The 14263-nt window shown below is 37.7% G+C and overlaps 1 protein-coding gene across 2 annotated transcripts in view; it reads right to left on the bottom strand.

The window, feature by feature from the left end:
* Positions 1–14263, bottom strand: part of INPP5A (inositol polyphosphate-5-phosphatase A) — a 1526322-nt gene that overhangs the window by 16878 nt on the left and 1495181 nt on the right. For both annotated transcript variants that reach the window (XM_069239762.1, XM_069239763.1), the window contains exon 13: positions 5486–5597. In XM_069239762.1, coding sequence (XP_069095863.1) covers positions 5486–5597 — 112 coding nt within the window. The remainder of the gene's footprint in view (positions 1–5485; positions 5598–14263) is intronic.

The raw sequence follows: 14263 nt of genomic DNA, 5'->3' as shown, positions 1-14263 counted from the left end.
TTAACAGCTGCATACTTAAAGCCTCTCTGTGAAAAAATTCAACCAAATATGTTTGACATTTTCCTGCGCATGGTTTAAATTTTTTTTGTTTTAAATGCCATGAACTAATTCTACAAAAATCATGACATCACTCTCCCACTGATAACAAAATTATTTTGATAAGTACTTCATATAATAAACTATCTATACTGAAATATATAGAAATATGTATCTGTGGGGTTAGTAACGTTAAACACTGTATTTACATTTCTTAGTTTAATCTAGTAACAGTTTGTATGCTTTATAAAAATAAATGAAACATTTGTTTATGTTACATAAACCAGCGTTTCTCTCTCTCTCTCTCGAACAATCCCGCCCCCCCCCTCCCCCCCCAAATATATCATGATCTGCCATGGGGCCAAATTCCCCAGTATGATCTACTTCTAGAGAAGGATAGAACAGGTAAAACAAAACCATCACACTTGAGAAGCAAAGCAACAAAAGATGTTGTTTATATAAATGCTTTTTTGTTGTTTCATGACGTGCAGAAAAAATAAAAACATTACTCATGGAGTACTTGATTTATTTTTAAAGTATTTACATTCATCATTATGCTGTGAAAATACATCTCATCAGTTACAAATGGTTTCTACTGGTTCAAGTTACACCATGTTCAGGTTTGGAGATTACAATATAGATGTGAAATGGAAAAAAAAGGATGCTTGCTGGCTTAAAAATGTCAGGTGAAACCAATGGGCATCAAGGTCCCTGTCACAAAGTGGGCACTGAGAGTACTAATTTAGGTCAGGTCTGTGCCACAGTTTAGGGATGACAGGTGACTTTAAAAAGTTACAAAGCTGGGTTGGTTGGCACTTAAACTTTGAAGACGTTTTGCCATTGGCTGTCACAACATGTGCTGACATCTTCATAGTAAACAACATAACACAATAACATAGACCAGAGCAACATAACAACACAAGTAAGTATAACAGGGTACTATATAACTGATGGTCAAAACAGAACACAGCACAACAACAACACAGGCCAATAATGCTAGACAAAACACAACAGCACAAAAAAGAATACAAGTGAGCGCAACATTACCACCTCCAGAATTCCACTTTCATAATACAGTGGTAGAAGTGTTTGCATGATGCACTAAGTTACAATCAAGGAAATGCAACAGTGCTAATCAAAAATATTTTATGATCTGGCTCCAATACAAAATTATGAGTAGAAACTGTATTTGTTTTTAACCCAGATTATTATACCAAACAAGTGTACCATCTTGACCTTACACAAATCGTGTTGCAGTCACCTGATAATTCCACAAGAAATCCTGCGTATAGGTATTTTCCACCAGAATACGTGCATACAGGCGGCGACTATTTTTTTCATATACTTGTAAATTCTGAAGTTATTAAATACAGTGGGAATAAGTTTAAGTTTGTTGCCCTGTAGCCACTTAAGAAAGTGTTGTGGTTTAATATTAACATATTAAGAGATAATTAAGAGATTATTTTGTAGCATTACAATATGCTACTTGGCAGGAAAATGTGAAATATTATCTATAAGTAACAATATCATATTTTATGTGTGAAAGCTTCACACAGACGACATTGTCCATATCAATACCACAGTGACTCATCAAATAAGTCTTAAGGGGGGATCGCCAATTGAAAATTGGTAAGACAAATAACATTCTCAAGATGACAATGAAAAACGTGTCAATGTTCACCACTCACCCCTCAGAAATAATTAAAATGTGCTGCTATTAATGCAATATCTCCATGTCACAAAGAAATGCCTTACATTTACACATGTAGATTTACAGCTCTACAAGAGGATATATGTACAGCTTTTTATTATTCACAAGCATCACCAGTAAAACAGCTGGAAAGTTGTGTAAACCACAGCTTTCCAGCAACGAGTATTTTTCAATGAGTGGTTATGTGCAGCTTATAACTTTACACTGCTGAAATGCAGCCCACTATACAAATTAAGATTTTTCTTGATCTTTTCATGTTTTTTTCTCCATAGGAAAAAAACTGCCTTGGAGAAACCACTTTCACTTTACCCACACAATGTTTTGTAAGGAGAGTATCATTTGCTGGAGTAAATCTATAACCATTCCCAGGGTGCTCTGCATATGTACAGGAGCTTGTGAAAGTCAACAAACTTACTTGTTTGTTGGTGTTTACAAACTATTATGACAAACCAAATCTTGAACCTCTCACTCCTCGTGTGAAGTTTATTGCAGCATCATTGTACTCTGCTGGTGCATACAGTTTAACAGTGGAAAAACATTTACGACAACAGGTATATTTTGGGGTTATGTGTCAGAAATAAATGGAGCCATTTTCACCAGTAAACCTATGTTTTTGCTTGTAAATTGTTAAAATTGTCCTGAGAAAAGGCAAATGTGGCATGTTCAATCCTACATGTGTAGTTTGACAATTGTGCATTTGATTCAGGAATATAATTGCAGCAACATATCTTCTGTGACATTAGCTGCCAAAAGTTTCCATGAAGATTCCAGGTAAGAGACAAAAATCAATGTTATGGACATAATTGGTGAAACCAGGATATTGGAATGTCACAAATAGGGAAAGGTAAATGAAGTTCATGTAATGAGCTAGAAATATCGAGATAGATTGTCACAACTATGGTTATAGTGGGACAGGTGTGGATTTGCATAAAGTGTTACATAAGGCTGACAGAGATATAAGGTTTTCCATATGTAATTATGGATTAAGCGTAATTAGCCAAGAAACAAAAAAGTTACCAGGATGAAATAGGTCTCCCAATTCTTATTTAAACTTTTGATTGTGGTTTAAGAACCTGGCGATTGCCAAACTTGTGAACTGTTTTTTATTTAGTATTCAAAAATTCTCATCATGGCATACAGTATCGAAGAAGACAACAACGTGATGAAGAAACAACTGAGAAAGATATAGCCTAGCATTTAACCTTTATAGTTAAGCAAAGTATATAGATTGTTTCCTTTTGAAACAAGCTCAAAGGTTGCTCATGGATATGCAGTTAGTGTTACCTATTCGTAATAGGTTGCTGAACATGACCAATTGCTGTAAACTAGAACAGTTAAATCATGCTAAACTCATAGTAGAATATGTCTCTGTAAATAATCTGAATTTTAACGATCTGGCAGGTGTCTTGTAATTCATTGATATATTAAAACATCTATTATTTTCAAAGAGATGTTTTTCCAGGATAGAGCAGTTACCTAACTTAGGTGCCAGATTCCATGGAAGGCCTCCTCACTTCTCCTTCTCTCCTAGACCCAAGCCCAGCAGCATGTGTGTTCCTGTACTCTTGGGCAGCAAACGTCCTCCTTTTATTACAAACCAGCATGTAACTCTTTTGCACTACTTATTTGTTTTATGTAGGAATACATTTTAAATGTTGAGGAAAAAGGTAGATACATTTTTAAGATAGGGCAATACACCATGTCTAAATTCTCTAAAGAAGTTGATTTATGAGCACTGTGCTCTGTCAGTGCATTCCTCTTCTACTGGAGCAAAACAGCTTTGAGGGGAATTCAGGATATTTATATTGAAGGCAGTTAATGTGCATTTCATTATACTACTATGTCTGCAATTTCTCTCAGTATCAGTTATACACATTTTAAATATACTATTTGCTTATTTGTGACATAGGATACTACTATTATATTTAGTAAGGTTGGCATATAAAAAGGGTGAGGAAAGACTAACACAAAGTCTAAAGATATTATTACACATGTAAAGTCTTTATTGATTCAGGTTGTTGGTCTACTTGGATTTTGTGGAGTTTACTGATTTATTTATGTATATGCACTCAGGAACTTTCCCTCAAAACCAGGCAATAGAAATGAATGAGCTGTTGTTCTGCAAAAATAACTAGAAAACGATTTTCCTCATGGATTTACAACTTAGTGGGCACTGGTGATCTGTTTTCCCATCAAAATTCCATTCAAGGGATGTAAAAAGCCACATGCAAAAACTTTGTAAACTAGAAGATTTTCTTCTAGCATTTGAGAGAGTTACAAGAAATGTGCAAGAAAAAACATTGCACTCCTAGCTCAGTGTATATTTTTCATCTACAGCTAAGTGAGTTAGATAATATACCAAGTCTGTGCTGTGAGTAAGAATTGAATCAACATTGGAGGAATATCATGTTATGTTGAGCCCAGTAACTCTTCCTGGAGTGAAGTTCTGAGGATATGTTATTGACTGTCTAATATGAATACCTCAGAAGGGAAATTATAATTGATATCTACTGAAATTAGACAATGCAAATGATGATCTTCATGAGCTTAGAGATATGGATAAGACAAACACAGAAATGAGTAACTTTGCAGACAATATTCTCTAGTGTCTGGATGTAGATTTACATAGTAGCTAGTCATTTTATGGAGGATCATGAAAAATATATTAGAATATGTGGGCAAGGATAATTATTTTGATAATGTTATAAGATGTTTTTGTTATCTAAAACTTGAATGCTTCAGTTTTTAGATAATTGGTTAGCCATTTGTTTTATCCCATGTGATTAGTTTGATTTAGTGCTCTAGGTCTTTTGGGACACAAACAGATGAAGGACAGAATGCTGAACAATGCAACCATTTACTCCCAGTGACAGATCTGGGTTTGATCCATCATTTTATTTTGCTCACCATGCCACCACAGTTTGGACCTAGCTATATGCAAATTAGTCTTGACTCTGGTATTCATGGAGATTTCAGTTCTGAAAAACAGGACACTTCTTTAAGAGTTTCCTTCTTTTCAGATGCTAGGATTTCCACTCCTCCCAAACCCTGCTTTTTCCCTACATTCCTGAACCAAGTCCATATTTGGAAATAGGATGGTGGTTTCTCTTTTTCTTCTAAGTAGGTCCCTTAAATGCATCTCTTTACCACTCCTTTCAATTGTCCTTCCTTCCAGAGCAGAATTAGATTTTCTCACCACGTAGACTGCCAGCTTCCAAGGCAGTCATAGGAATATCCCCAGAATAGATTCCCATTGTTGTTTCGGAAGCCACACCTTTAAAATGTTTTATGACTTACAGGCATTAATGAACTCAGATTTTTATGTGTTAGGAGTTCAGCCTCCAATTATTTATTATTTAATATGTGATTGTTAATCAAATGTAAACAACATTGGTCTTTGCGTGAAAAATCTACTTTTACAGTCTCATTACAAGATACTATTGTGAGTTTAATTTGATGCTCTTAAAAACGCAAGTATTTTTGATTTAAAAAACTGCATCCCTGCATCTGCTATTTGTGCTTCATTCAAAGATGAAAGCTGTTGATGAAAGTGGTTCGACAAGGAGGTAGGGGTGAACGATTGTGAAAGAACCCACTTCTATCCACTCAAAGGTTCGGTTCACTCTGGAAAGTTACCATAAGTTATTATTTTATTACTTGATCTAATAAAAGGTGCCACAACATCAATATGGAGACATGAATGAAAAAAAAATCATCTATTTGCAAGCCTCTGCTCACCTTCAGCAGGAGCTCCTTGGCAGAGTGGGACATCACTATTCGGTCACACCATGCAGGGCACCTAGTGTTCATGTACTGCTTTCCTTGGCTGCTGTCTTCACTGTATGGATAACTGTAAAGAAAGAATCAGTGGAACATATGTCAACCACAAACATGCTGACTACTTCATTCCACACACCAGGGGCTTTTGCTTTACAGATTTCAAAACTTAGAACAGGCAAAAATATTGAAATAAGTGCAAGAACTAAATGCCTCATTATGAGTTTGGGGGTCCCACCACGGGACAGCCAAACTGATGGGCTGGACTCCACCGCCATAGCAGTGACATTCCCCCCGAGCATATTAGCATGTTCCTACTGGGCTGACTGGCAGGAAAACTGTAATATGCATTCCCACCAGGCTGACCGGCAGGAACAGTGTTGGGATATTGGCCTTGGCTCCCTTAAGGAAGTCAAGACCAATATCCTAACACTCCAGCACCCTTTGAATACGCACTGTCTGCAAAGCATTTTCATGGCGAGCTCCCTGCCATGAAAAGGGTGGTGGAAAGAGGAGTTGTAACCAGCCATGGGGCACTGTGGGCAGCGCCACCATGGCTGGTTGTAAGCCCGACCGCCGTCATGCCATCAAGGAACATATTCCCGGCGGAGACCGTGGTCCCACCGCCAAAGTCATGATTTGGCCGTTAGACCGCCAAAGCCACGGTGGTCTGACCACCACCGCAAATTTGGTGGTCTCATGACCGCCAAACATGTAATGAGGTCATTAGGCTCTCCTTTCAACTATTGCATAGGAAGGCAGTGGTGGAGGTGGGAATAGCACCATCCAGATGGCATTTTCCCTGCTTCTACCAGTGACCTGGAAAATCCCAGTACTTCTAGGATGTGGTGGTGGGATTCATGACAAATTAGGAAAGGCCTGGAGGGGCTGAAAGATGGTGCTGGAGGACGGTGGAGTCCCTGGGTAAATAGCTGGTGTAGCCGACCCAGCTTCCCTTACTTAGAGGCCAGAAAATCTCAAAAATTCCCCGCTGGCCTGCTTAATATGTTGGGTAGGTCAGGTAGTCCCCAGAGATTCCGGCAGCTTAGAGGGGTGGGATTAACTTCTAAAGAGTGTGTGTGTGGGCACCCAGTGCCACAAGGGAAATTCTTCTAATTTTCCTGGCAACACCAAGCACATGCATGGTACTAAGGGGGACTTTGCTCTTATACTGCACATGTGCATGATTTTGGCAAGGGAATTCCCATGATGGCACTTTTTCACCCGCCTACAGGCACCCCATGAAAGGTAATCCTTGGGGTTACCAGCGCATGTGGGACCCTGAGACTCAGGAGATTCCCTAGTACATAAATGGTGCTAAAGTGCATACGCGTGGCTCCAATAATGGGAATCCATGGGGTCTCCCAGAGGCTGGTCCTCTGTTGGTGGTGCCCCTGACATGAGGTCTAATACTACAAGCTGAAAAGGAAGGGGACAGTCTGGTGATGATGGGAACTCATTCTACCTCTGCATTTAAGGCCATATTCATCAGTTGAAGCTAAACTGAGAATAAGGACACATAAGACATCCCAGTAAATTAAACCAACATAAGGCAAGGCTATAGGAGCTGTTGGAAAGAATGAAAACAAAAAAGTGTTTCCTTAGAATTCAGAATAAGAATGGGTCAGGGAGATGAATGTTAGCTAAAGAAGAGTTTAAGTTGGAAGACAGGGATCTCCCTGAACAGATCGTTACACCAACCTCAGAACACAATTGCAAGCCCCAACAGCAGAAAACCCCATTCTTCCAAAATAATCCCAACTATGATGCATCACGATCAGTTAATAAATGGGTTTATAACTTAACTCATTAACAGAACCTCATTAGCAGATTGGAGAACATACATGTAACAAGAGAACTGCTTACTCACTATTGTAGTTACAAAGAGCTAAAAAACCAAAGTATTATAATAAACATTCACTAGTGTTTATAGAACTGAGCTGGTATTATGTTAACTACCTGAAACGGTACACAAAATGCTAGCTCAGCAATGTCACTCATATGATTATTTTTCCATTGTGAACACACTGGTTCATGTGTAATTCATTTGCCCTTGACGTAATACCATCCAGCCTCCAGACTGTAGCCTATCAGTCTCTCTCTCTCTCTCTATCCGAGAAGGGAAACTAAGATCTGAAGTTTCCAGTTCTTCATTTAGGTTTATACAACCATGTTCGTGTTATATAGCAGTAATAATAAAAACAACAAAGCAACAGTAATACCAACAAGAACAATAATAATAATAATGATGATAATAATAATTATAAAAGTAATAATAACAATCACCATAATAATAATAAATGCTATATGGTACTTAATACTGCCCAATCCCCTTTTCTAAGTGCAATTAGTAAAAGGTTTTTACTGTTATTCAATTTAATGGTTCTCATTTTATCAACCGTGGAAGGATGGAAGGCTGAGTTGACACTTCTGGGATCTAAATTCATGTATTAAATGGGATTTAAATTCACAGAGTAACAAGTAAGTATTTAATTAACAAAGCCATGGGTCAAGCTAACAGGTGAGATATTTGCCATTGTAAATAAATGTGTTGTTCCTGCAATGTTTACCAGATTCAGTCTTTCTTGTATTGGTTTGCAAATAGGTATGGACATATTTTGTTTCAATTCAATATTTGTCTTTGTTAAGTGGTGCATATTCATTTTATGACTTATGCTGAAATTGTTATGCTAGTGTTAATAATTAAGACTAACTGTATCCAAATCAGAATTTAGTAACTGAGATAACACAAATATTACAAAACTGAACATATGAACTGCTAATGCCTTGTGCGCATCTACAACACCATGGTTATAGAAAGCAAGCTAGGGCGCGATAACCTTTTCTCACCATCGAAGTACAATCTTTCAAAGACATGTTTCTAGAAAAAAAAGGGTCGAAAGAATGAAGTGCTACACTTCATCCCTATCGGGGGTCACTGATGGTCTCCGTTTAAGAAAGTGAGCTCAGAAACTACTGCAATACATTTTAAAACACATGTTTCCAGACTCTTTAATAAATGTAACTTTCAGAACAACTGGCCCCCACAGTTTTATTAGAGGGGGTACCTTTCATATCTCAGGGCCACCAAATATTACCAAATTCGATGTTAGTGTAGTGGATGAATTGATGTTTCATTGTGCGTGTGAGTATTTCACGTTTGGGCTTTGTTATTTATGGTTAAGCAATCTTCATTGTCATGGGTTCTGCCCCAATTCTGATATGTCAAAATTGGTGAATAGTAAAAGAGGTCCAATAAGCAATTTCAGATAATTAATAATTGAGTATTTGTATAGGGAAGTAGAGGGGACATTGTCTTTCAGTGACATTCCTTGAAGCACATTCAGTTACCTAACCGATCCATAAATAAATATTTTATTTTAATACAACTGGGACAACAATAACCATTTTTTTTTAAATCCTTAAATCACTCTAGACAAAGTTACTTTAAGCATCATTTAGAAAAGCCTGATGAAGGGCTTGGTTTGTAAAATAATAAGTGCCAGGGCTCAAAGTTTCCTCTGAAGCCCACAGCCGGTGCTTCTGAATGTTGTTGTGCACAATACCATGCAGTGTCTTGATTCCATGTCATGCCTCTTTAATCCACCACCAGAAGCTCCTTGCTTGTTTGTCTCACTCTTGTTGGTTCCTCCTTTTTCCTTTTGTCATATTCCTTCTCTCTTTCTTTTGCACCTCCTTTCCCCCTTGCACACCTTTTCTCTCTCGTTCAGTTTGATGAAGAAAAAAGTATGCACTGGTTCGCTAAAATGGGTGCCGGTGTGCCCACCTGCAAAGACCAGCTCAAATTAGGCTCTGCCTGCATGCCTAAATTATATAAAGTAATATTTCTTAGTTTAAAGGACCCCCAATTCATTTTAAAGGCTGAATAGATGTATAGTGCTTACTGACATCAATATACTTTTTCATACATTTTAATGTATCTTATTGCTATTTCACGAGGCCCTGATGCAGATACATTTATTACAGAGAACATGATAGGTCCTCAATAGATGTGGCTAACTTGATTCACCCACCTGGAAAACATTCTTTGTTTTGCTAAATACTTTATCCCCATTTGCCAAATCTTCATACAAATATGAAATTGAATGAGTACACCTTTTGATGACTCTATACAACTGTGTGCACATTTGTTAAGTGGGAGGATCCCCAAAGATATTTCTGCATGTTAATTCAAAATTTTGATTAAGGCTAAGGAAGAAAATTCTGGATGAAGTGATACTAACTTAAAGCATGTGTACAGAGGACAGTGGTTCCTGAAATATTTGTGAAAAAAGCAAATCTGTGTCAGAAAGAATCTAACTTTGGATACTACCTGGATGAGAAAAAATGAGCAATTTACTATGTGGATTTTTTTTAAAGGTATGGAGACTTAATTGTGAAAACACTTTTGCCGAATTGTGGATATTTTGGAGCTGTATGTGTGATCCTCAGAAGAGTGAAAATACACTATTCCTCCAGACAAAATGCCTATACTTAGCCATAGGTTGTCAAAGTCACCTTTAAATGCACAACAGGCAAATGGGTTAATTCCCAGAATATATACCCCAATTCTGATCTAAAGTTTGCACTGGATAATTCTGTAGTACATGAAAGGCACAACTGAAAGCCACACACTTTTTCCAGTCCAGATATTTCTGGTAGATATTGGCCAAGTATGACAAGTCTTCATGAATCTTTGCAAAAAGAAACTACGTCCCCCAAAATATGATCTTGGAACGTTGTATGCTAGTAGACCAAGGGGAGCGAAAGTTAAAGGCAGTACCTTGATGTGCATGTTCCTTTTATATTCTCAGACTGAATTCTGCTGCTAAACACCATGTATAGTTGTACTGGTGTAGGGCTATGTGGCACTTACTGAGACTGAAAGATATGTCCTGCACAAAGTGCCCACTTTTTCCTGACCATTAGGCACTGAACCTGGGATCCTTGGTGTCATCAAAGGCCAGAGCATGTGCACAGCAGCTGATGGGCACACTCACAGGCCATGCCGGAGTAGCAGAGGCGCAAAAGTAATGGACTCAGTGCAAGACGTCTTACCAAGGGAACCAACAACGTCTGCAAATGTCTATACGTTGTGTTGCACAAACAAACGGGGAAATACGAACGTTTAGCTGTCTTGCATACATTGTGGTTAATTAAGATATTTTGCACACGTACAAAAATAAATGTTCTGAACCCATCGTGATCCACACCATTCAACAGCAAATGTTTTATATTCTTCGGAACAACTGTTGGTGGGAGTTGTAAAAAAAAAAAGAAGTAAAAAATAAAAAATAAAAATGAAATAATCCCCTCACCTCAAAGTCAACACCTTGTCCCCTCCCTCGGGACAAACACTGTGCACCCTCTCCATTAATCCATCACCTTAGGCGCTGTACAGTGCACCACTACTCTCGGAGTATGTTTTTATTGCAATGGTAAACTAAATATACTAATTAAATTTTAAAAAGTACTGGATCATGGCATGAACAGTGTTTATTCGCGATTCAAAGCAAATTGTAATTGTGAAGAGGCAAAAAGTCTGCAGGGTAACAGCCAGGTCATTAAAATAGTTTAGATTCTCATTATTTGAAAGATGCTTTCACTTTTCCACCTTTTGAATAAAATGATGCAATGAAAAAAATAATTCGTTTCTGCATAAAGAAACCTTATGAGCATATCAAGCTCCAGACATTACTTCTAGCTGATAGTATTTACCACCCACATCATGTTAAAACAGGGTTCTTTGTAAATCATGCACTGCAGTTTAAACAGTCAGAGGCTTCCGAGATGTACTCGAAACGAAAAAAATGCATGCGGAGCATTCTAAAGCATTCTAAACAGGACACTCTCTGAATGCTATATTCATCGCGTGGCCACACTTGGGAAAAACACTCCGTTGCTCGTGTTCAGCTAGTAGAACGTAGCGAACCCTGTGTTTCCTGTTACTGCGTGCTTGGAGTCTAGGTTAGCACACAGTCCATTCTCAGAGTAATATCTTGCCCCTCTTCAGTGTCGCTGCGGGTAGCCCATCCAGCTTTACGTCATAGGTGGCATGTACTTCCGAAGGACTCATTCTGCGCCGTATCTTTTTGTGCGACTGCTGAGCTCTTCAAGATAAATCCGCTCAGCTTGAAATTCTTGCGATTGCAAGAGAAAGAAATGCTTTCATGCTTGAAGGGAAACGTATTTGCAACCCTCCTTGATATGATATTCTAAGAGTGGGGTCCACGGCTTTCTACCAAATAGGTTTACAAGCAACACTGCCATTAAAAGGAGATTAGCCACGGCAAACGGCTACGCAGGGTGTACTGAATGTATTGGAACAAGCCAGTGATTCCAGTACCTTTTCCACCTCATCAAACCCTACAAGACTCGTTTTCAAAACACATTATGAGAATTCAATTTGCTACTTCACTGCCACACCGAAATACAAGACATTCCTCAATGCTTGCGGATTATTTTGAAGATGAAATACAGTGGTGCCCCTGGTGCTTTGTCGGTAACTTTTTTGGTAACTTTATCTTAAATCTATTTTACACATCTTTGTATGTGTGCTGCTACTGTTTTTTTGGACACAATTAATGAAAAAAATATTTTGTGCACAACAATTAATAATCCTGCCACTGCTGTATATTATTTATGATAAAAACATTCAAGATTAACAAAAGAGAGTATGAGAAAAAATAGACTCTGCTAAAATTAAAATGCTTAACTTCAGCCACCAGCTCGATCAGAATTATTTCCTATAATTCAGCACCACAGATCTTACACTTTCACCTGTAATTTTGGCTGCTGAAAGTGGCAGAAATCTCTGGGTGAAAGTTGAGGAGAAATGAGAAATTAGCAGATGAATCAAACCCAGAATAACTGATTGCCTTGGTAATTTCTTATTTCTAAGAGGACCTTCAGGGATCCACTGGTAATCCTGCATCCACCCCTGGGAATTGTTGGTACCTTTGATATTGGTAACTGAGGAGAGAAGTTACTGGGACGATTCTTATTAACAGATTGAACAATTACACTGCTCAATAATATTGAATTTGCTAAACGTGTAATAATGAAAGGATTACAAACTGTGACCATCAAGGATTACGGAGGAATTGCTAATGGTCCTGACAGGACTGTGTCCCTGAAAGGCTTGGAGTGCACAGTAATCAAATGTACGCCTGTGACTAACACTGTTCCCATCTTTGCCAGCTAAAGAGATGCACTAGTGGGAAAAGAAACCCTCTGATATCCTGGTGGGCCAATTTTCCCTGTAAAGTGTACTCTAATCTTTAAATTATTTTAAATGTTATTTCATACCTGATTTACCAAATATTCCTCATCAATGGGATGAGTGTCCTCAAAAGCCAATACATTTTGTTCTGAAATTAGTCATGTAAACTTGCTAAATAATGTGTGTTTCTATAGACAGAACACTTTGGATCACAATTCTGTGCAGGATACATATAACTATGAGGCAATGTGATTAGGACTACTTGTTAATCTTGGTATGTCATATACACCTTTAAAATCCTGTTAAAAATATGTGTAATACAGCACTGCATATTTTGCTTTAAAGTATTGTAACACCCACACAATGCCTAATGGGTCAACATAATCAAGTTAGTGATGCATTATTAAAACAGAACTAGGTTAAGTATGCAAGCCCTGCTTGTTTCTCCTTAAAGTGCTTCTACAAAGCATGACAAGCTTTATTCTTCCATAATTTCCCGTTTCCATGAAGAGATTAAAGGAAAATATATATGAGGGACTTTCCAAAGTCAAAAGTGAAGGAACAGACGGGCCAGTGACAAGTTCTAAAATTTGGTTTCCCCAGTGCACCATCTCCACTTCAGAGAACACTAAGATTAAATGTGACCACATCACTGATTATATTTTTTGGTTAAATCTGATAAAACAACTGACCTCTTGTAGCGAGACAACACCCAGTATGCTCCAAGCGCAGCCAGACTGGAAACAGACCAACATACAACAAACACCTGGCTTATCAGGCTCTTGAGAGGTGACAAATAAATAAATTTTTCTTCGAATGCCTGGAGTGGAAACTCCCAAGGTGACTCATCAAGAAGGTGGGTGAATATTCATTTTATCAAAGAAAAACTATTGCACCCTTTGCCCAAAACACATTTGCAAAATAATTTTACCAAATAAACAGTCATTAGTTTATACAGAAATAAATCATTGTCAGATATATTTTTCTAGGACTCAATGTTCTGGAAAAATTGGGTCAGTCATAAAGAAATGTAAAGAAAACAGTAAATATATATCTCGAGCCATAATAATCTAAACTATTTATTTAAACTAATTTACGGTTGTAATAGGTAGTATGGGGTTTGAATGTTCGGGAGAAATCCTAACACTGTTAGCGGCTGCATTGCTTCCTTTCAGGATTTGCTCTTTTGACTGTGATATTGTTTTGAGCATGCGTCCCTGGAGTGCACACAACAGTTCTCTTTGAAATTCTTACAATTTTACACAAAATGAGTGCTAAGTTTTGAAACTAAAAACATTTTGAGACTCTCTCACAACAAATGTGGTCCTTTTCCTTTGGTTTTCCTAGTTAGTGATCCGTAAGCCTCTGTTTTTTCTGAATTGATAATCAAATGTATGTTAGTGCTTCCTGGCAATGATCTTCATCTTCTTCAAAGTAAGAATGTTTAAAGAGTGCAAAACTATGCAACTTACAATTGCCAAAAAAGTGTATATTTATAAACTAAGTTGCGTTCGTTT

Source organism: Pleurodeles waltl, chromosome 6 (genome assembly GCF_031143425.1).
Source record: "Pleurodeles waltl isolate 20211129_DDA chromosome 6, aPleWal1.hap1.20221129, whole genome shotgun sequence".
NCBI lineage: Eukaryota > Metazoa > Chordata > Amphibia > Caudata > Salamandridae > Pleurodeles > Pleurodeles waltl.
The sequence above is the reverse complement of the archived record's forward strand: the minus strand, read 5'-3'. Positions and strand labels throughout refer to the sequence as shown.